This window comes from Podarcis pityusensis, assembly GCF_964106645.2.
Source record: "Podarcis pityusensis genome assembly, chromosome: 7".
Lineage (NCBI taxonomy): Eukaryota > Metazoa > Chordata > Lepidosauria > Squamata > Lacertidae > Podarcis > Podarcis pityusensis.
Window position 1 is genome coordinate 4,554,788 of NC_138031.1, and position 23,631 is coordinate 4,578,418.

General features: G+C 45.9%; 1 protein-coding gene across 4 annotated transcripts in view; it reads right to left on the minus strand.

The window, feature by feature from the left end:
* The window catches only part of ADGRB1 (adhesion G protein-coupled receptor B1), a 381,525-nt gene that overhangs the window by 172,585 nt on the left and 185,309 nt on the right, over positions 1–23,631 (minus strand). For all 4 annotated transcript variants that reach the window (XM_081012479.1, XM_081012478.1, XM_081012481.1 and 1 more), the window contains exons 4-9: positions 22,877–22,984; positions 21,152–21,316; positions 19,738–19,902; positions 12,132–12,296; positions 9,492–9,656; positions 4,101–4,202 (exon numbers count right to left, since the gene is read on the minus strand). In XM_081012479.1, coding sequence (XP_080868605.1) covers positions 4,101–4,202; positions 9,492–9,656; positions 12,132–12,296; positions 19,738–19,902; positions 21,152–21,316; positions 22,877–22,984 — 870 coding nt within the window. The remainder of the gene's footprint in view (positions 1–4,100; positions 4,203–9,491; positions 9,657–12,131; positions 12,297–19,737; positions 19,903–21,151; positions 21,317–22,876; positions 22,985–23,631) is intronic.

Below are 23,631 nucleotides of genomic sequence, written 5' to 3' on the forward strand. Positions count from 1 at the left end.
TTTCTCTTTTCCTTTTTTTTCTGTTATATTCTGTATTGATTTGCTCTATGCCCCACAGCCCTGACCCTACCGAGCCATACCGCCCTTACTGGCCTGCTGGCCTCTGCTACGACTGGTTCGTCTTGCCGGTGGTAAGAGATGGCGTGCTCATTGACTACTGGAAACAGGGGTTTGATGAGGTTACTATACCAACCTCATCTGATGGACCAGGTTCTAATCTTAATCCAGGCGTTAGATGGGACGGAACCTATCTTAATGCAAGTATTGCAGGGGTGGGAGCCTTAACCAGGTGTGCATTGAAATTGCTAAACAAGTGCCAGTAAGAATTGCCACCCCAAGATTTCAGCTTCCATATGCTCTGGTCAGTAGGGAGGCAGCACGAGAGTTCAATCCACCCAACAGGGTTAGTATGGTGATAGGCCCAATAATGCTTCTATTGCTTTTTTGCTTTTGTATTCCCTGCTTGATGCAATGCTTGCAGAATATGATGGGAAAGATGATGTCTCGCATGATGGGACCTCGCGTGATTGCTGTAATGAGAGAATATAGACCCCTACCCCAGAACGAATCTAAGTAATAGATTGTTCAAAAGAAGAGGAGGGAGTAAAGGGAGATGGGAAAAGGTTTCTCTCAATATTTTCTGTGCTTAGAACTCTGTACCTAAGAAAGGTTGCTCTCAAATACTATCTGCAGTAAATTCCTGTGCTAATCCTGTGCTAATCTTACTTCTGCAAATTTTGGCCAGACAGTTAGCACACCGCCAGTGACTGCTTGCAAAATTTGGCTGACAGGTCAAAAGTTCGTTTCCTGCCTAGCCAGCTAGCAAGAAACCGCTGCTGTTAGCAATAACTAACCAGACCTGCTAAATTTGGCTGGCGGGTCAAAAGTGCAGATTTAACCAGGCCTGCTAAAGAGGCCCCTTTTCCTGTCTTATGCTTACTAATGCAAAGATGAGAAAAGACACGTGTACGAAGGAGAGGGGAAGGAATGTTTAGCAAGCAATAAAATGTGTTTAGCAAGCAAAATAGAAAGACAGGAATGTTTAGCAAGCAATAAAATGTGTTTAGCAAGCAATATAGATGTGCCATGTAAGGGAATAATTTGAGAAGGTATGGGAGGGGGGAAGAGTGCTCAGAGAGTATAAGAAAGTTTGCTGAAGTGTCTTGCTTTACAGCCAGTATATTTTCAGGAGCTATCCAGCTGGTTGTCTCTGTGTACAGATATTGAAATCTGTGCACAGATTTCAATAAACTTTTTCTCCAAAGAAGATTTTGCTTTCCTGGTACTTTTGTTCCCTCCAAGGTCCGGGGATGGCGTGGCTGATGGATCCCTAGGTAAATAAGGCTTCATTACCTTTTAGGATGTGCACACAGCCCAAGAAACAAACTTTGAGAAGGATCTCTGCTGCTACGGACGCGGCTGTTTCTTGGCTCGCATCTGCCCTTTGCCATTGCAAGGAGTGACTTAAAGAGTTTCCGTTCATTTGAGACTTTAATCAGATAAAGATTCAGATCTTGTTTGTTTTGCAGTATTTGACCACTACACTTCCATTTATAATTCAGGGAGTGTGTGCAGATGAACTGAGGGGACCGCGGACTGCATTTGTCCATGCATTTAATTGGCTGGTGAAGGGGCTCTAAGCATTCAAGTGAGTAGATCTCTAATTGACAGCAGATTCGGCCAAACTGGGTCCTCCTTGCATTGAGGATGTGCATTGGCACCCGCACAAAGGCCAAATGCAGAGATAGTGGAGGCCAACTAATCCGTTGTGCCAGCACAATGATTTTTAGCTGTGCATGTAACACCCCCTCCCCTCTCCCTGTCCCCCTGAATCTGCTCCAGAGTTGGGGGAACCCCTGGCACAAATTTAAGGGGTGCACATTGCGCTTGCAGGGAGAGGAGAGCACAGCAATGTTACATTGCATAACTAAGAGTCATTGTGCTAGTGTAATTGTTTAGCAGGATGCGACCGCCAGCCACTGCATGAGTCAGGAGTGGGAGATGGGACTAATAATAATAATAATAATAATAATAATAATAATATATTATTTATACCCCGCCCATCTGACTGGGGTTCCCCAGCCACTCTGGGAGGCTTCCAACAAAATATTAAAAATGCACTAAAACAACAACACTGTCCAATCTCTCGGCTAGTGCTTTCATGATGCACCTTCAGGTGCCAGATGAAAACGTTCCTCTTTAACCAGGCCTTGGGGTGATTGACATTTGCTGCCCTTTTAAAATGTGTTGTGGAAGGCGGGGTTATCAGCTTGCCATTGTTTTTGTTTTTTATTACCTATTTTGTGTTTTTTTATATTGTAATTTTATGCTGTGAACCTCCCTGATGTCTATGGGAATTGAGCATTATATAAATCGTTTCTCAGTTTGGTCCTTTTACTGGTACATGTTTTTGTATGTTTGTGGTATCTAATGCCTTGTGACTTGTCATTATTTTTATTGATTTTTATTGATTATAGTTTTTTTATAGATTTAGATTTTTATTGATTATAGTTTGGCGTTTCTTTCTTGTAATTGATAAGTGCAAACTGTTTAATTATTATTTGCTTATATTTAAATTTACTGTTTACTACAGTTTACTATTATATTCATTCATATATATATATATGTATGTATATATATATATATATATATATATATATATGTATGTATATATATATATATATATGCATTTCCAGGTTTACAAACAGCAACAGAAAGAACAATTAAAATAAAATCAATATGATACTGTAATGGTTCTAGGGGTTGCTTGTGTGTAAATCAAAGCCACTCTTGGCTGGTTGCCTGAATGAACCCTTTCTGTCTGGACAGCCACGCGCCCGTGGCTGTCTCAATCGCTGGCAGAATCCGTTAGTGGGCGTTTCTTGAACTTCTTCCAGCAAAGAAGCTCTTTGACGCTTAGTCTCCTCCTAGCCTCCCTGCGCGGAAGCCTTCTGCGCAGGGAGGGTGTGGGCATCGGAGGACCCGTGCTCTCCCCACTGGTTCCCGGCGAAGAGTCTTGGAGCCACCTCGCCGATTCCCCCATCTGCCCCCCTTCTCCACTGGTGTTACGCTGATTTCCTTCCCCAGAAGATGTGCTGCTTCTCTCCCTCCCGGGACGCTCTCTGGAATCCCTCTGGAGCCCTCCCTCTCCCTCTGGCTCCGATGGCAGTTCCCTGACAGATACCTTTGACCTTCCCTCCCCCCTTTTGTCTATCCTTATACCAAAGTTTGTTGCCTCTGCATCTCCTCTCTTACTCCAATTTTAGCATCTTTAAACACTCCCTAGTTCTTCTTTTAACTACAAGTCTTATGTCAGTCCTACTAATGATTTTAATGGTTTACAATATTTTAAAAAATATGTTATGTAATTTCCCCATGCCTTATTAAAATTTGATTCTTCCTGGTTCCTAATTCTTCCAGTCAGTATTGCCATTTCAGCAGAGTCCATCAATTTCATCTGCCAATCTTCCTTGCTAGGGACTGCATTTTCTTTCCGCCTCTGAGCTAGCAAAGTCTGGGCAGCTGTAGTAGGTTTACTATTATATTCCAATGGATTATTGAATATTGTTTTATTTGATAGAAGTTGTTTATTTTAAAGTTATTTTGACTTTTTTTCCATCGGATCAGATTGTTTGATCTCTGCTATCTATTTTGTTGTTTCTTCAGCTTGTAAAATGCCTTGCACGTAGCAATATAGAAATATAGGTATACAAATTAAAAGTGAAATGAACATGAAATATTAAAAATAATAAACATTCTTAATATGTATACGTGGTACCCACCCACAGATAAACAGAAATTCAAGAGAAGTGGAAGAGAGAACATAGGATCCGCAAAGACGCAGTTTCATAGTATCTGAGAAACTTGTAGGGAATGGACTGGGTCCCACGGCTATGCTGCCATGTGGAGGGGAGCTTACTGTGATGAACTTGAATCCAGAACCATGAACCACTTTTCTGACAGTTACTGAAATCTGAAGTCTGCACCCTAATGTCCTATGTGACCTTGCAAGAGATCCAGGGCTACAGCCATTTGAGGTGTCAAGATGTCATCTGTCGCCATAGAGGAGAGAAGGACCACGTCAGGCCACCACTACTTACCTGTGGCGTTCCGGGGACATCGAACGGCTGCAGATTCTCCTCCTGGAGTCTCCTTCCAAATCACAGAAGCAAAGTTATCTTCATCACAGATTTCATGGGGCTCTGGAAAGGAAGAAAGGATGTGGCTGAATTTAGTACGTCTGCTGAGACGAAGGAAGGAAGGAAGGAAGGAAGGAAGGAAGGAAGGAAGGAAAGAAACTGAAAAGGGGAAGATGGGTGAGGGAAAAAGAAAATGTGGGTTGACAGTGGTGAATGAGAACAGCCATCTGTTCTATCAAGGAATCTCAGAATTAAGAACTGCTTAAGTAGAATATGGGGACGTGGGTGGCGCTGTGGGTTAAACCACAGAGCCTAGGACTTGCTGATCAGAAGGTCGGCAGTTCAAATCCCCACAACGGGTTGAGCTCCCGTTGCTCGTTCCCTGCTCCTGCCAACCTAGCAGTTCGAAAGCATGAAAAAGGGCAAGTAGATAAATAGGTACCGCTCTGGGAGGAAGGTAAACGGAGTTTCCGTGTGCTGCTCTGGTTTGCCAGAAATGGCTTAGTCATGCTGGCCACATGACCTGGAAGCTGTACGCCGGCTCCCTCAGCCAATAAAGCAAGATGAGTGCCGAAACCCCAGAGTCGGCCACAACTGGACCTAACGGTCAGGGATCCCTTTACCTTTACCTAAGTAGAGTATGCTTAAGTAAAGTGTGGTTTAAACAAACAAACAAACAAACAAACAAACAAACAAACAGTCAGACAGACAGACAGACAGACATATATGGATTCTAGAAATTTAGGAAGTTTGCTAGATCTCCACAAATCTACAAAGCGGGATGTGGGTGGCGCTGTGGTCTAAACCACTGAGCCTCTTGGTCTTGCCGATCTCTAGGTGTGGGCTCGTAGATCTTTATACACACGCATACCAAAGTGATAATGTAGAGAAAACAGGTGGAATTCAACCACATAGAAATGTCTAACCACTGAGCCTCTTGAGCTTGCTGATCAGAAGGTCAGTGGTTTGAATCCCCGCAATGGAGTGAGCTCCCGTTGCTCTGTCCCTGCTCCTGCCAACCTAGCAGTTTAAAAGCACACCAGTGCGAGTAGATAAATAGGTACCGCTGCAGCGGGAAGGTAAACAGTGTTTCCGTGAGCTCTGGCTTCCATCGTGCGCCAGAAGCGGTTTAGTCCTGCTGGCCACATGACCCAGAAAGCTGTCTGTGGACAAACACTGGCTCCCTCGGCCTGAAAGCGAGATGAACGCCACAACTCTGTAGTAGCCTTTGACTGGACTTAACTGTCCAGGGGTCCTTTACCTTTACCATTAGCTATGACAGCTAAATGAAACTATCTTGGTCAAAAGCTTGGAATACTAGATGTGTGTGTGTGTGTGTGTGTGTGTGTGTGTGTGCATGCAGGTGTGCATTCACACACATCCACAGACAAGTTTCATGTCCAGCTTGCAAGCTTTCCATAGGCCAGTTCCATAGACCAGCTGCCTTGCAGGTGTTTCTGGACTATAACTCCCATGATCCTTGATCATTGGCTATGCTGGCTGGGTCTGATGGGAATTGGAGTCCAGAAACACCCAGAGACCACCAGGCTCCACATCACCTCTGCCATTGGAATCTAGTTGTCACTGTGGGAAACAGAATGCTGACCGAGATGGATCTTTGGTCTGATCCGGCAGCGCACTTCCTCCATCCTCACCCCTAAAAAAAACCTGTGCAAATACACTCACGGAAATGCCTGAAGGCGATTCTCTCGTTCCGAATCTGGGAGAAAGCTTTGAGCACACACAAAGGAACCCGGTTCCCGGCCTGAGTAGCACAACCCTTTATGTGGAAAAGTTATTTATGGGACATAAAGCAGTGAAAGCTGTCATTGGGGTGTTAAAGTCATTTCTCACCACTAAGCACAGGGAGGAGGGGGACATATATTTCACAGCTTTCAATTACATTTTCTATTTTATTGGGCATGTAAAGCAACTTGTAAACAGGGGGGGAGCATACATAGTCTGGGTGGAAATGGAAGAGAAAAAGCAAAGGGAATGACAGGCATGGATAAACCCCAGCAGCTTCTTATGGAAGTCCCCATCTCCTAGAATTTGACACTGGGCCGCAGCAGGATTCCACCATGCCAGGAATGACGTGCCAAAGAGATGGGCACCTAACTGGTGCAGGAGCAGCTGTTGGTGGGTTGGAATCAATGATCCTGACCGTGGCTGCAATTTGTCAGTGTCTAGCCAGCAAGGTTGACTTCGGAAGGTCGCAGAGCACCATTTCAGTGTGTGGGTTGCTGCTATCCAAGACAATTAGTCAAGGCCGAGCACCCAGCCTTGGTGGGTAATGGACTCGACATCGGTGCTTGAACTAGAAATACGCTCTGCTCAAGACTTGGGATGCAACATGATGAGCTGTGCCATGGTTTCCACCCACCTGCCTTCTTGGCTGCATTTGGAATTGGGGGTGCAATCTTTCAACGTTACCATGAAACTGACCGGCATAGGGACCGAGGGCATCTTCACACATTAGTCTCAAGGCAATAGATATACAGTGGTACCTCTGGTTACAGACGTTTTCAGGTTACATACGCTTCAGGTTACAGACTCCGCTAACCCAGAAATAGTACCTTGGGTTAAGAACTTTGCTTCAGGATGAGAACAGAAATCATGCTCCGGCAGCGCGGTGGCAGCGGGAGGCCCCATTAGCTAAAGTGGCGCTTCAGGTTAAGAACAGTTTCAGGTTAAGAACATACCTCCAGAATGAATTAAGTATGTAACCAGAGGTACCACTGTATAACCTCCACTGTCAAAGAGCTCTTGCCATCAACAAGTTCTTCCTGATGGTTAGTTGGGAGTCTGCTTTGTTGTCATGTGAATCTATTGGTTTGGATCCTGTCCACTGGAGCACCAGAAAAAGCAAGCTCCCATTTTGTACCGTTTGCCCCAGTTCCAACATGGCTGAGTTCTGACTCTGACTTGACTGACCAACCTGACTGGAGTCAAGGCGCTCCTCAAAGTGTTGCTGCTTGCTTGGTTTCTATGTCTGCGGCAGAATGCCTTCCTCTCTGCGGTGGAAGCAGTGGGGCAGGAGAGCAGGAAGAGTGCCGTCTCTTGTGCTTCTGCCACCTGAAGCGGCTGCATCACCCTCCATCATGCATGGGCCGGTTCTGGCTGGCTCCATCTTCCATGTGGCAACCCTTCAGATATTTGAAGATGGCTACCATACCATATCACTTCTCAGTTTTCTCTCCTCCAGGCTAAACATACCCAACTCCCCAACTCCTTCCACCAAGAGATAGCTAGGTAGCTAGATAGAGGAAAATATGTAGAAGCAGTAGGAAGTTTGAGAAATGTGGTTTTAAAAAATGCATGCTTTGATACAGCTCAAGTTTTCCTTTTGGAAAAAGAAAGGAAGAATGTGTTTGTTTTGGAAGCAGGACAAAAGGGAACAAAGAATTAAAAGCATTCACAACTGAGCAGAAGGCAAGGTGGCCAATCTGTCTGTCCTTAAAAGTAAAGGTAAAGGACCCCCGGATGGTTTAGTCTAGTCCTTAACTAGCTCAATACAGCGGTACCTTGGGTTACAGACGCTTCAGGTTACAGATGCTGCTAACCCAGAAATAGTACAGTGGTATCTCAGGTTAAGAACTTAATTCGTTCTGTAGGTCCATTCTTAACCTGAAACTGTTCTTAACCTGAAGCACCACTTTAGCTAATGGGGCCTCCTGCTGCCACCGTGCTGCTACTGCACGATTTCTGTTCTCATCCTGAAGCAAAGTTCTTAACCCGAGGTACTATTTCTGGGTTAGTGGAGTCTGTAACCTGAAGCATCTGTAACCTGAAGCGTCTGCAACCCAAGGTACCACTGTACCTTGGGTTAAGAACTTTGCTTCAGGATGAGAACAGAAATCGTGCGGCAGCGGTGCAGCAGCAGGAGGCCCCATTAGCTAAAGTGATGCTTCAGGTTAAGAACAGTTTCAGGTTAAGAACGGACCTCCGGAACGAATTAAGTTCTTAACCCGAGGTACCACTGTATTAGCTGTGGTGCTGGGCTAAGAAGGAAATCAGCTCTGCAACCCTCTTTCCACATTCCGCTTGCAACTGACATGCAGGAACCAACCACAAGAGTCTTGTCCTCAATTTCACCCTTTCAACTTTCCCTCTTGTGCTCAAGTACGTTCCTGGGAAACAAGGCATGACACTCTGTATTAGGGACGCTCATTAGAAATGCATTCCGCCACCTTGCCTGAGAGTGTGGGAGTGCTCCATTTCTCAGGAGGGGATAACACGATCCCTGTAATTTTTAATATCCCTTTGTAACAAAAGCCATTTTACAAAAGGAAGCACGCAGCACTGGGAGAATTTAACATCTAACCCAATTACACTCAATGGCTTTCCTCCTTTTTTAAAACCAAATTATGTTGATATTTGATGTTCTTCCTCCTCCCCTTCTCTCTAGGGCAAAATAAAAATGCAATTGTTTTTAGACATTGATCTGACGTCTACAGGATCTGAATGTCCATACTTTTCAGGCCAAAGGCTGGCCAGGAATCTGGAGGCAATCAAAGGCCAACAATAGCCAGATTAATTCTTGTTATTTTACTTTGCATTTTATTTGTCTGCGAATCACCTTGAGGCTCCTTCTTTCAATCATCATTTTCATCATCCAGCCACATGCTGGATGAAGGCCATCAGCTTGATACCCCGAGAATCACACACACCCTCCCCAGGAAAAAATAAGCCATACTTAGAGCGGTGAGAGTCCCATGGACTGCAAGAAGATCAAACCTATCCATTCTGAAGGAAATCAGCCCTGAGTGCTCACTGGAAGGACAGATCCTGAAGCTGAGGCTCCAAGACTTTGGCCACCTCATGGGAAAAGAAGACTCCCTGGAAAAGACCCTGATGTTGGGAAAGACAGAGGGCACAAGGAGAAGGGGATGACAGAGGATGAGATGGTTGGACAGTGTTCTTGAAGCTACCAGAATGAGTTTGACCAAACTGCGGGAGGCAGTGGAAGACAGGAGTGCCTGGCGTGCTCTGGTCCAGGGTGTCACGAAGAGTCGGACATGACTAAACGAACAACAACAGAACCTTTTGATTTCCTAGTGGGACCAGATGCACACTCTGGCATCAGTGCACTTCAGAAAGCAAGAGGTGTTCAACCTACCTATGATTTTCCTGCCCAGAACCACTTGACCCTTCTGATCAGCAGGCCTAAGAGTGTATGCAGCTGAGGGGCAGAATTTGCCACTCGCAGGGAAATATGCAGGCTTTTTACTCCAGCGCCCTGCAGTGAAGGAACCACTGCTAATGCACAGTTTTAATTAGGATATAAGAAGTGTCTGCTTGATCAGACCAATGGCCCATCTAGTCCCTTCATCTCCTGCAGAAATCTCTTACCTGGACATCTCTTCTCGTTGCATTGCTTGTACTCCTCTTTGGGTCCTTGACATGCGTCTCCTCCATAGAAAGGGCCGTAGCAGACACGGTCACGTTTCTGAGTTCCGCCTCCACAAGTGGCAGTACAGCTCCCCCATGGGCCCCACACTTGCCACTTCCCATCCACTGGAGGAGAAAGAGAGAAAAGGGAGAAATTGTAATGTAGGGTTCCTGCAGAGGAGGGTCGAGATCTGGGGTTGTGGGCACGCACAATGCACTCTACGTAGGGCTACCCTTGGATCTGGTGTGGAGAAGAAGAAGAATTGGATTTGATATCTGGCTTTATCACTACCCAAAGGAGTCTCAAAGTGGCTAACATTCTCCTTTCCCTTCCTCCCCCACAACAAACACTCTGTGAGGTGAGTGGGGCTGAGAGACTTCAAAGAAGTGTGACTAGCCCAAGGTCACCCAGCAGCTGCATGTGGAGGAGCGGGGAATCAAACCCGGTTCACCAGATTACGAGTCTACCACTCTTAACCACTACACCACACTGGCTGTCAGCTCCAGCTGGTGCAAAATGCTGCAATTGGACTATTGATTGGGTAAATAAGTCCCGGCACATAACTCAAAAGCTTGCACTGGTTGCTCAGACATGGCAGAGCCAGGATCAAGGTCCCTCCTTTTAATAAAATGATAATATTGAAGCAAATCAAATAAATTGATACAATAAACATAACAGAGGCACAAAAAACCAGCACAATGTATCTGGGAAAGACTTAATATTAGGTTGGTAGAATACTTAAGACCATTAAGAAAACCAAATTTCAAGTTGTACTAGGGAGAGGGAGTCCTGTGTTGCTGCATTTGTTGAAAACAAGATAGAATCCCACCAAACTGCATATAATTTTTTCCTGGGTTCTCCAAGCCTTTGGCATGTGATATTTTTCAGCTATTGCTAAACTCCACATATTTTTCTACCAAATCAAAAATTGCAAGTCCTGTAAGGTTTTCCACTTGGGGGCCATTGAGGTTCTCAAATTGGCTCTCAACCAGGGGTGTAGCTAGCTGCTCCGGCACCCGGAGCTGCGGGGGCGGGGCGAGCCTCCCACAGGGGCACCGTGGCGATCCACCCAGGGGGGCGGCACAGCGAGCTGCCAACAGAGTCCACCTGATGGACACAAGCCCCACACTGCCATTTCAGGCAGTGTGGGGCCCCAAGCCACTGCATCATTCCCAGGATAGACGTGTGGCTCAGGCGTGCTGCACTCCAGGCCCCACGGTAAGTGCCGCCCCCCCAAGGTGTTCCATTTTGTCAACCCGCTCAAGGATGACACCCGGGTTGGACCTCACCCCCCCCTTCCTACGCCCCTGCTACCAACAACTTGGGTCCAGGACACCTTAAGGTATCCTGTCTGAGGTCTACAGAGGAGTAACTGTTTGTGGTCCTCCACGGCATGGATGCATGGCATGTGCTTAGTATTCTGGACCCAGTTTTATTGGACTTCCTCCAGTTGAGCTCAGACAAATCCCCTCCTTGTTGAGCTTCCAGTGCCTACTGGAGATGACTTCTCCTCCTTCTCCTTCTCCTTCTCCTTCTCCTTCTCCTTCTCCTTCTCCTTCTCCTTCTCCTTCTCCTTCTCCTTCTCCTTCTCCTTCTCCTTCTCCTTCTCCTTCCTCTTCTCCTTCTCCTCCTCCTCCTCCTCCTCCTCCTCCTTAGTTAAGCAGTATCAAAATTGCTTAAATAAACAATACTAGGAAGTAGCTTGTGCATAGGAATATGTGTTCCAAATTGTTTCAGCTCCATTATGTGGCTCAGCAGAGATGTACACAGAAAATGTTGCTACTGAAAGACTTGCTGTATAGTAGCTTTCCCCAAATGAGCATGTTCCAGATGTTTTGAACTACAAATCCCATTTTAGTGCTTCAGCTCTAAGCACCTGGATGGCAATAGGTTGGGGACAGCTGAACTGAAGTTTATTTCTGTTGGCAAACTAGTGCTACTTACAGGGCAAAAGACAAGCATCAAACGCCTTGTAAGAAACTCCTTAGGATGGGGGCTATCAGTATCTCAGCTGTGCCAGCTGTGGCTGATGGGATTTGTAGTCCATAGCATCTGAATGGCACCCATGATATCACAGATCTTTCAGTAGCAACTTCTCCCATGTGTATCTGTACTGAGCCACTTACGATGATCATAGAATCTTAAAGTTGGAAGGGATGCCAAGGGTCATCTAATCTTCTTTTTCTTCTTTGGTAATCACTCTTAGATGAGTAAGATTGTATTCCATAAACACGGTTTTAACAATAAGTCCGTAAGTGACCGTGGAGGCCAATTCTGGATCCACACATTCTTCCACAGTGGGGACATAGGTTTCCGGGCGGGAGTTGATCATGGTGAGGGTTTGCTAAGGGAGCCTTCCTCTTAGCACGTTTCTCTCTTGCATCCTGAATTCGAGTGTCTTCAAAACCCATGACACCTTTGGTAAAGGCTGTTGCTTCTTGATTCATAGTCTCCCTTCCAATTTGAAACCATACCAGACCCTGCTTAGCTTTGCAAAGGTCCGAGCAGTTTTACTGCCATACTGGAGGTTGTTTTGCAGGTCAGCCATGCATTGGTTGACTCCCAAAGGGGCAGAGGGTGACCCAGACGCTACTACTGACCTGGGCACTGTCTTAGGAAGCAGTCTCGGCTCTCCACCCAGTGTCCTTGGCATTCGGCTCCCCCGTACGACGGCCCATTGCACTCTCTCGTCCGTTGCTGGGTGCCGTTGGAGCAGCTGGTGGAACAGGAGCTCCAGCTCGACCATTCATTCCAGTTGCCGTCCACTGAGTGACCCAAAGAAGGAAAGAAGGGAAGGCAGAATGTGAAAACCGCTTTTGCACAGAGATATAGCTTTATAAAAATAGTTGTGTGTCTTTGTTTCTCAGTTTGATCCTTTTACATGGCTTTGTATGCATTGTGGTATTTTAATGCATTTTCATTTGCAGTTACTTTTATTTGAATTAATTTTGGGATGCATTTTAATCGATTGATTGCTTGTTTTTATGCATATTGTATTATTTATATGATATTAGCCGGTCAGAGCCCGGCTCTGGGCGAGTAGGGCAGGGTACAAATAAAAAAATTATCATTATCATTATCATTGATCATAGTTTAGTAATCGTTCATTGCAATTGTTAGGAGTGAAGGCTGTTATTATTATTTTCTGATGTTTTGAGAGTCAATTTTTATTTTATTTTATATATGTTATATCATTAGTTCTTCAGTTTCCCAATCAATTCTCTCTTTAAAAAAAATAAAATATGGTTTTCAGGTTTATACATTTCAATAATTTTACAATCAACTTAACATTTCAAAACTCGGCTTCCTTCCCCCTTTTTTCTGTGGTCCCTTAAATTTATTTATTATACTTTCTGTGTATTCCAAATTAACTCATTTATTCATCTTCTTTAAATATATACTCTTATAAAACTGCAGGTTATTACAACAATCCAGTTTTGTGAGTTAATTTTATTGTGTACTATTATATTCTAATAAATTATTGAATATTGCTTTATTTGATATAAGTCGTTCCATTTTAAAGTTCTATTTTATTATGATTTTTTTGTATTGGGTCAGATTATTATAAGGTGTATATTCTTTGTTGTATATTTTGTTGCTGTAATATTTTGTTGTATATTTTGTTGTTTTTATAGTAACACAGAAAGGCAGTCGATAATCCCATTCTCACAGTGGCCAATCAAATGCCTATGGCGAACCCACAAGCAGGATCTAAGAACGAGAGCCCTTTATCTCCTGTGGTTTCCAGCAGCTGGTTTTCAGAAGCATTGATGCCTCCAGCTGTGGAGGGTAGAGCCTAGCCATTGAGGCTAGCAGCCATCCACAGCTCTCTCCTCCATGAATTTGTCCAGTCCTCTTTTAAAACCATCCAAACTGGTGGCCATCACCGGGGCCGGATAATAATAATAGTAATTTATTATTTATACCCCGCCCATCTGGCTGGGCTTCCCCAGCCACTCTGGGTGGCTTCCAACAAAATATTAAAATACCATAATACATCAAACATTAAAAGCTTCCCAAAACAGGGCTGCCTTCAGATGTCTTCTAAATGTCTGGTAGTTGTTTTTTTCTTTGACATCTGGTGGGAGGGCGTTCCACAGGGTGGGCGCCACTACCGAGAAGGCCCTCTGCCTGGTTCCCTGTAGCCTCACTTCTTGCAGCGAGGGAACCGCCAGAAGGCCCTCGGAGCTGGACCTCAGTGTCCGGGCAGAATGATGGGGATAGAGACGCTCCTTCAGATATAATGGACCAAGGCCGTTTAGGGCTTTGAAGGTCAGCAGCAACACTTTGAATTGTGCTCGGAAAAGTACTGGGAGCCAGTGTAGGTCTTTCAAGAATGGGGTTATATGGTCTCGGCGGTCGCTCCCAGTCACCAGTCTAGCTGCCACATTCTGGATTAGTTGTAGTTTCCGGGTCACCTTCAAACGTAGCCCCACATAGAGCGCATTGCAGTAATCTAAGCGAGAGATAACTAGAGCATGCACCACTCTGGTGAGACAGTCTGTGGGCAGGGAGGGTCTCATCCTGCGTACCAGATGGAGCTGGTAGACAGCTGCCCTGGACATATAATTGACCTGCGCCTCCATGGACAGCTGCGAGTCCAAAATGACTCCCAGGCTGCGCACTTGGTCCTTCAGGGGCACAGTTGCCCCATTCAGTACCAGGGAGTTTCAGGAGGTTTGATGAAGCCCTAAGCTACTGAAGGTAATGGGGCCTTTTATATATCCAGCTGTCCTTTGTCAACAACAATTTGCCTCTGCTCTTTGTGTTGAATAGATGCTATATGGTAATTGATGGACCTAATAGGTATCTCAAGCCATTTGTGCATGTTGCCACGCAACCAGTCCATGCAGAATGTAGGCACCCTATATATAGAAAGGAGCAAACCAGTAATATTTTAGGGAGCAGGCTAGCAGGCGGGGCCCATGACTTACATCCTAGGAGCCTATACAACACAAAACACTGTTGCTGTATGTAGGTTTTATTTTATTTGTTTTTTAACTTATATTTTGGAAATGTACATCCAGTTTTTTTCCCCTTTAATTTTTTTGGGCCCCCCCAAAAGAGTTGGGCCCTAAGCTATAGCTTGTCTAGCTTATACATAAATCCGGCACTGGCCATCACTATCTCCTGTGGCGGTGAGTTCCACAGTTTAACTACACACTGCCTGAAGACGTGCTAGTTGTGCAGGATGAACGGGCTTTCTTCAATTGATGTCTTTCAGAAATTGCTGGACTCACAGCTCCCATCATCTCTGACCACATGCCATCCTGACCGGAGCTGATGGCCAACTGTAGAGTCCCAAGTTGGGATCAGGAGGGTGACAGATAAGGAAAGCTTTCATGCCAGATGCAGGCAAGAGGGTGAAGCCTGTTCACAGGGAAGCAATTTACTGAATCCTCAGGGCTGGTGTGCATGTTTGTGTGTTTAACTGTCAAAACTGCTTCCATTTTGACAAGACGGTTTTCTCCCTGACATTTCAGCGCCATCTACTTCTGTAATCTGCAGATAAGTCATGGGTGATTGGCACTGCCAGGGCTAAAATAATAATACCGTCAGGTTTTCATTGGGTGGTCGGAAAATGGAAAACCAAGACATGTTTATTTTAAGCACCAAGTTTCTCACCTTTAAGGCCCCCCACGTGCCCCGGTGCAAACTTCGGAACCCGCTAGATAACGTACCACTTCAAAGAAGCCAGCCAACTCCAGCCTAACTCAGAATGCACAATTACTTGCATCACTTAATTAACGCGAATAGGCGAAGGAGTTCTCCAGTCTGAAATATCAGCCGTAATTTATCATTCAGCTGGAAAAAGCCCCCTTATGCCAAGTGCAGATTAGGAATGAAATATGAATACTTTTATTAGAGAGATATATCTTGAAATATTTCCTTACATGACAGACCCACTCTAATTATTTCTGGAAGGCTTCAGCTCATTAGCAGAGGGCTCATTATCCCTCTAGCAGGAGGAAGTCCAAGTGTCAATTCCTAACAAATTGTAAGGCTGGAAGGATCCAGGAGGTCATCCAGCCAACCCAAAGAAGGATTTTCTAGGTATGCAACCACTGCAGATCCGTCCAGAAAACCCAGCTTGAGCATTCTTGAGGAAGTGAGTCAAGCCAGAAATGTAGAAAAGTTGCCAGCAGGGCAGTTCTGCTTTTTCCTTCCCCTTATGGCCAATCAGATGTCTCCAGAAGTCCCCAGGCAGGGCAAGAAGTCATGAGATTTGTTTTTCCAGGAGCTGACATCAATGGCATATTAAAAACATTAAAAGAGCCATGGCCCATCTAGTTCTATATCCTGTTCTCACAGTGGCCAACCAGATTTCCTAGCAGAATTCAAGCAAGGACAGAGCTTGGGGAAGGGAGAGAGATTTTCTCAACATCTACTTAAAAAATAAATGAATCAGCTATCAGATCCTAATCTCTCATTCATTCAATCAATCAATCAATCAATCAATCACATTCTACCATAGAATCACAGAATTGTAGGGTTAGAAGGGACTGTGAGACTCATCTGATCCAACCCCCTGTGCAATGCAGGAATCTTTTGCCCAACAAGGGGTTCAAACCCATAACCCTAAGATTAGGAGTCTCATGCTCTACCATCTGGGCTATCCCATCACTCAGCTCAGTTTCCCATGGGGCCAGCTCAGTTTCCCGTGGTTCCCATCAGGTGTCATGGGAAGAACGAAAACAGGCTCTGGAATGAGACACTTGCCCCAGACATTGATGTTGGTCACTAGGGATGCAGAAGAGCTTCAACACCCCCCCCCCAAGTTCACTTGTTTTGTGAGGGACGGTGAAAATGGCTAACAGTCATTTCTATGAAAGGGGAGACAAATGTTGTAGAGACAGCAGAAGGTGCTCACCCTAAGCCTCGGTCCTGTATACCTGAAGGAGCGTCTCCACCCCCATCGTTCCACCCGGACACTGAGGTCCAGCGCCGAGGGCCTTATGGCGGTTCCATCCCTGCGAGATGCCAAGTTACAGGGAACCAGGCAGAGGGCCTTCTTGGTAGTGGCACCTGCCCTGTGGAACGCCCTCCCACAAGATGTCAAAGAGAACAACAACTACCAGATTTTTGGAAGACATCTGAAGGCAGCCCTGTTTAGGGAAGCTTTTAATGTTTGACGCACTATTGTATTTTAATATTTTGTTGGAAGCCACCCAGAGTGGCTGGGGAAACCCAGACAGATGGGCAGGGTATAAATAAGTTGTTGTTGTTGTTGTTGTTGTTGTTGTTGTTGACTTAGCTATGTCAGTCATGAGCCCTAAGGAGGATGAAATGTGTTTGTAGATCCTTATAAATAATGAAGCTCTCCTCCATCCTGTGAGCCAGTATCTCTCCACATTGGATATCATAGGGAAGCGAGTGATAAAATAGTGGGATAAGAAACCCAAGCATCCAATCATTTGTCCAAGTGCTTCCTTCTGAAAGCCCAGCACTTCATTTACCCGAGTCTCACTGCACCAAATCAAACAGCAATCAGCCAGCCAGAGCTTCTGCTGCAATTAGACACTTTGTCCCCTCTGACTTCCCATTCCTCTCCCTTCTCTCCTCCAGCGAGTGGCTCATTCTCCAAGAGTCCCTGCCACACGCCAAACAACTGCATTGTGCCCGCAACGGTGAGTTGTCATTGTTTGCCGTTATAAATCCCCGGAACAATAACCGATGTAGCCGGCGAGGCTCTAAAGCACTGAATTGCTCTCATTGTCCCTTTCTGACTGCCTCCCCGATTTGGTGCCCGTTTGGCGTTTGATTACCATTGTGCTCACCAGTAGACATTAATCAGACTGGATGGGGTTGCAGCGAGCTGCTTCCCTGTAGATTGCTCTTTCATTTGCTGCAGTGGTTTAAGAAAATTCACACACACACACACACACACACTACCCATGGCTGTCTCACTTTTTTTTTAAAGAGACTGTATCTGTCTGGGAAGTCTGTTTGGAGAGCCAATGTAGCACAGTAGTTAGAGTGTTGGACAAGGACCTGAGAGGCCAGGGTTCGAAAGCCCGCTTGGCCATGCAAATCACTGGGTGACTTTGGGCCAGTCATGGTCTTCTCTCAGCCTAACCTACCTTTCAGGGTTGTTGCTGGGGATTAAAAGAGGAGGGAAAGAACCGCGTATGCTACCTTGAATTCCTTGGAGAAAAAGGTGGGGTATAAATGGAATAGATTTTGGGGGGGACAGGAGGCGGATGGGTGTGGGGGACTCCCTGGTCCTGAATGGGGTAACTGTTCCCCTGAAGGACCAGGTGTGCAGTCTGGGAGTCATTCTGGACTCACAGCTGTCCATGGAGGCGCAGGTCAATTCTGTGTCCAGGGCATCTATCTACCAGGTCCATCTGGTACGCAGGATGAGATCCTCCCTGCCCGCAGACTGTCTTGCCAGAGTGGTGCATGCTCTGGTTATCTCTCACTTGGACTACTGCAATGCGCTCTATGTGGGGCTACGTTTGAAGGTGGCCCAGAAACTACAACTAATCCAGAATGCAGCAGCTAGACTGGTGACTGGGAGTGGCCACAGAGACCATATAACCCCGTTCTTGAAAGACCTACACTGGCTCCCAGTACGTTTCCGGGAACAATTCCAAGTATTGGTGCTGATCTTCAAAGCCCTAAACGGCCTCGGTCCAGTATACCTGAAGGAGCATCTCCACCTCCATCATTCTGCCTGGATACTGAGGTCCAGCTCCGAGGGCCTTCTGGCGGTTCCCTCCCTGTGAGAAGCAAAGCTACAGGGAACCAGGCAGAGGGCTTTCTCGGTAGTGGCACCCACCCTGTGGAACACCCTCCCACCAGATGTCAAAGAGAAAAATAACTACCAAACTTTTAGAAGACATCTGAAGGCAGCCCTGTTTAGGGATTGCCTTCAGACAGCTCGGGGATTGGATGACTGCGTACCCTCCACCATTTCTCCAATAAAAATAGGGACATCCTAAGGAAAAGTGGGACATTACGGGACCAAATCAGGAACTGGGATGGCTTCTCTAAATCAAGAATGTCCCTGGAAAATAGGGACACTTATTGGGGGTGGGGGTGTCTGGCTTCAGACTGCTAGATTTTCATCATTTTCAGGCACTTTTTCTCCATTGCACTTCCTCTTTGACTGTCCAGTACACACTCGGATGTCGACAATGTTGGGTATAAACAACCTTGCATGCCCCCAGCCAGAAAAGGGCAGGGTTGAGACTGTTAGGATATAGTTCCGTTCCACCTTAAAAGGGAACAGGCATGACCGTTATGTGTCACGTGCCTGTTTACTTCCAGCACAGACTTGCTGGGAACTTCCGCTTGTATATAGCTTTTGCATTATCACTGTTTTGTTGGACACGAAGGGAAGCAGACATATTTTTTCCTTTGTTCCTGAACTATGCTGAATAAGCACCTGTAAATAACGCTTACACATGTCACTGTCCACCACTTCCGTTGTGAGAAGTTATTCACTCTGCTGATAAGAGCGTGCCGAGTCTCTAAATGTATCTGAGGCTGTACCGGAGAACGCCCAGCTGCCGGCCTGTGGCTGGAGCCAGCTGGGGGCCTGACAAATGCCCCCATCTCCCCAGCAGTATCCCAACACAGACTAACAGAAAGTCAGGGGCAAATACACTTTGTGGTTTCTCACTAAACCCCAAGCTCCACCCTTTACTCTCCCTCTCACCTCTTCCCTGCATGAGGCAGCCATGAAACAAACTTCCACAATGTACACTTAGAGTCCAAAGCCAACCTTGTAAATATGAATAAACTATTTAAAAAAAACCCCTTCTTTTATCTTTGCAATTTTCAAATTTCTGTCCATACCATGTTATTTCAATGGGCTCATGGGGTGTGTGTGTTTGTGGAAGGGAGGAAGGTAGACACTAATGAAGTGAAAATTGTGTCAAACTGCATTTGCGCAAAATTTGGAAATATGAGATTGAGAACCCTTCATCCACCCTCTCTCCATTTGGTGCCTTCCAGATGTTGCTGGCTGAGTCTGGTGGGAGTTGCAATCCAAACATCTGGAAGGCCCCAGTTTGCAAAAGCCTGCTGCAATGCATGGGTTCCTCTCACCTAGAAAACAAGGGGAGGCAATTTGGAACTCTCAAATATAGGGAGAAATTATGGTATGGAGCCTCCAAGTTTCCTAATTCATCGGTGCCCCTTTGAGCCCAAAACCTCACCTGCTGAAGAGCAAGTGGGAAAGTTTCTTTGCCAACTTACCGGGGCAAAGTGCGATGTTGCAGAACTTGGTTTGCTTTTCGGGTCCTTCGCAAGGGTTGCCGCCAAACTGAGGAGGTTTGCAGGTCCGTGTGCGATCCCTGTACCCTCGGCCACAGGTTGATGAGCACAGGCTCCACGGAGACCACTCGTCCCATGTCCCATGGACTGAAATGAAAGCAGAGGAGGTCAACCAAGGAGCTGTCAGCTTGGTTATTGCTCGTCTTAAGCATAAGAAACTTGCATGCCTCTAGTCAGCAGAGGGAAGCGTTGAGACTAGAAGAGAGGGGGAAATGTACTTTGTGGTCTCGTGCCAAACTCCCAAGCTCCACCCCATCTCTCTCCTGCATGAAGCAACCGTAAGAAACTAGCTCCCATCATGTAGACTTAGAAACCAAAGCCATCCTTGTAAACATGAAGAAATTGTGTTTTATTTACTCTTTTAAGTAATGTTAGTGACGTGTGAATGAGACAGAGGAGGTTTCAATGAGGTTTATTCCTGGGGGATAGTACCCATCTTCCCATTAGTATCCAAAAGGTGCTGTGGGTTAAACCACAGAGCCTAGAACTTGCTGATCAGAAGGTCAGCGGTTCGAATCCCTCTGATGGGGTGAGCTCCCGTTGCTCGGTCCCTGTTCCTGTCAACCTAGCAGTTCAAAAGCACGTCAAAGTGCAAGTAGATAAATACCGTAGGTACCACTCCGGCAGGAAGGTAAACAGCATTTCCGTGCACTGCTCTGGTTCGCCAGAAGCGGCTTAGTCCTGCTGGCCACATGGCCTGGAAGCTGTACGCCGGCTCCCTCGGCCAATAAAGCGAAATGAGCGGCGCAACCCCAGAGTCGTCCACGACTGGACCTAATGGTCAGGGGTCCCTTTACCTTTATATTACTCATCTTTCAATTAGTATCCAAAAGTAAATAATAAATAAATAATCAGGTCATTTTTTATGGGAAGACAAAATGAATCACTCCAACACCCTGACCTCAATAATAACCTTGCTTGCTTGTTGATTTTTTTAAAAAAGAAACCACTCAAGTTGGCAGCATTTTTCGGCCAGAGTGAAGTCAGTGGATTTGTGAATGTCTTGCAAGATGCAAAGCAAGTTTCTATCTCTTTAGAGAGCATGGGTGAAATGTCAGAATGATGGGGGTAGCTGAATACAATCAGTTTTCCTTGGGCTGCGGGCTTTAGCACCCGGTGTAGGTAAATAGAGTATGCATACTAATTGCAGAAATTTGCTTAGGGGGTGGGAGGTAATCAACTCAGGTTGCAGAATTCCGCTTCCTTTGTTGCAGAAGTCACGTGACCTTTGAGCAGAGCCTTTTAGCATGCAGATGAGTAGATATAGTGCCCACTTCCCTGCGGTTGGGGAGGTAGCGGCAGGGAGAATTATATGTGCAGTGTGGAAGGTCATCACCTGGACAGACGGCCGAGTTGTTGCATTGCCGCTGCTCCCGGAGGGGCCCGCTGCATTGCGTGCTGTAGGAATACGACACACAGAACCTCGTCCTAGTCTGCCAGCCCTCCCCGCAGGTGGTCGAACACACGCTCCATGGGGACCACTCCTCAGCAGCTGGATCACCTGTCGGGGTGCAGAACATGTGAACATCTGGCCCAGTGTTGTCTGCTCCAACCTGGCGGGGGGGCTCTCCAAAATGCTGACCAGTTACCATTCCTGGCCCTCCTACCTGGCAGTGGCCTGGGGCAACATTGCATGTAAAGTGGGAAGTATCCAGCATGGTGCAAAACCAAAATCCCATCATCTCCCATCATCTTCCCCCCATTGCCATGGCGGCTGATATTGCTGGGAGAAGCATTCAGAGTTGGCATAATAATAAGAAGAAGAAGAAGAAGAAGAAGAAGAAGAAGAAGAAGAAGAAGAAGTTTTATTTATACCCCGCCCTCCCCAGCCAAGGCCGGGCTCAGGGCGGCTAACAAGCAATAATAAAAACAAGTTGAATGAATACAACTTAAAAACAAGATTAAAATACAACATTAAAATATTGAAACATTAAAATATTAGAATGCAGCCTCATCACAGGAGGAGAAAGGAAAAAGAAAAGAGAAAGAGGAGGAGGGAATCAGATTGGCTCCAAGCCAAAGGCCAGGCGGAACAACTCTGTCTTACAGGCCCTGCGGAAAGAAATCAGATCCTGCAGGGCCCTGGTCTCATGAGGCAGAGCGTTCCACCAGGCCGGGGCCAGTGTTGAAAAAGCCCTGGCTCTGCTTGAGGCTAATCTGACTTCCTTAGGGCCCGGGACCTCTAGGGTGTTGCTATTTATGGACCTTGAGGCTCTCCGTAGGGCATACTGGGAGAGGCGGTCCCGTAGGTACGAGAGTCCTAGGCCAGAGGCACAAGACATTTTTGTATGGCTAGGCTAGTAAATCTCCAAGTGTGGAGACTCCAGAGGAATCGCCGGAGGTGGGGCTGACATTTCTGATGCTGCCTAGTGGAGGTGCTGTTCCTGGTTATAGTCTAATGGTGTCTGGAAAGCACCACGTTGGCTACTCCCACTGTAAGGCCTTTGCTTTGCTACTGAGCCAAGGCCCCTTCTGTGATGCCGTTGGCGAACAGAAGTATCGACTGCAGGGACTGAAAAAACCGCTTTGCCTTTTCAGTGACTGGTTCCTGTGTTTTCGCAGGCCCCTCTGTCCTTGAATCGCACATTCAAATGAGGTTGCTCTCGCCTCCTCCAAGTCAGAATTAATTCCGTCTCCTATAGTCAAAATTATGCACCATTTAAACATCAAATACCCAAGGATTAGCAGAAGTGGTGTTAGCCTCCAGAAAAAATTAGAGCTGGAATGTATTAAATTGTTAGGGCTGTGATCCAATGACTGCATAGATTAGTTTACTAAATTCTGCATATGTCTCATTTCATGATGCACGATCCACACAGGGAATCTGCCACATCCCAGCACTTTTAAATTCCATTGGTTTTAATGGGAAAGTTAAACATGTGCAAATCTGTGCTCTGTTGAAACTAACTGGACTTAAAATGTGCTTAACTCTGGCTGGGTCATACAGGAATTGTGTGAAGCCGTTGTGTATCAGTTTCCTTTCTCAGACACCTTATACACTGGTAAACATAACCAAGTCAATGGCTACCTTGTCCTCCTTTCAGTTGTGTTAATGACTTACCTATTTGAGGCGCAGGGTACCCATACTGTTGCATGTCGTCAACATCGTCTCTCTTCCGGTTATCTGTGGACCTCAGTGACTGGCTTCGGGAATTGTAGTGTCCATTGGCTAGGATTAAAAAGGAGGTCCAGGGTAAATCAACCATCCACCGATTCTGCAAAGCCTTTCCCCCCCACCATGAAATTTCATTTCAAATGCAAAGCAAAGCACAGGTCGAAACATTTGGTAATCAAAGCACCTGTTGCATCAGTACTTAGAGTCATGCTGATCATTTCCCCGTAGAAACACCAAACCACAAAGCTCCTGTTGAACATCTGCCTCGTGGCTCTTAAGAACATAGGAGTATTTTTAGAAGCTGTGACACCATCAATGCTTTTTAAGCACTACCAACCTCTTCCTCGTTCCCATGCAATTCCAAGCATAAAGGTATAGTTTAGCTTAGAAGGGGTGGGCATCCATGAAGAAGCACAGTAATAATAATAATAATAGTTTCCCCAGCAACTTTGGGCGGCTCCCAACAAGAAGAATTTCAATAATAATTTCAAAATAAAAAAAATCCTTCCAGTAGCACCTTTAAGACCAACTAAGTAGTTGGTCTTAAAGGTGCTACTGGAAGGATTTTTTTTATTTTGACTATGGCAGACCAACACGGCTACCTATCTGTAATAATAATTTCATTATTTGTAGCCCGCCCATCTGACTCGGTTGCCCCAGCCACTCTGGGAGGCTTCCAGCATATATAAAAACAGAATAAA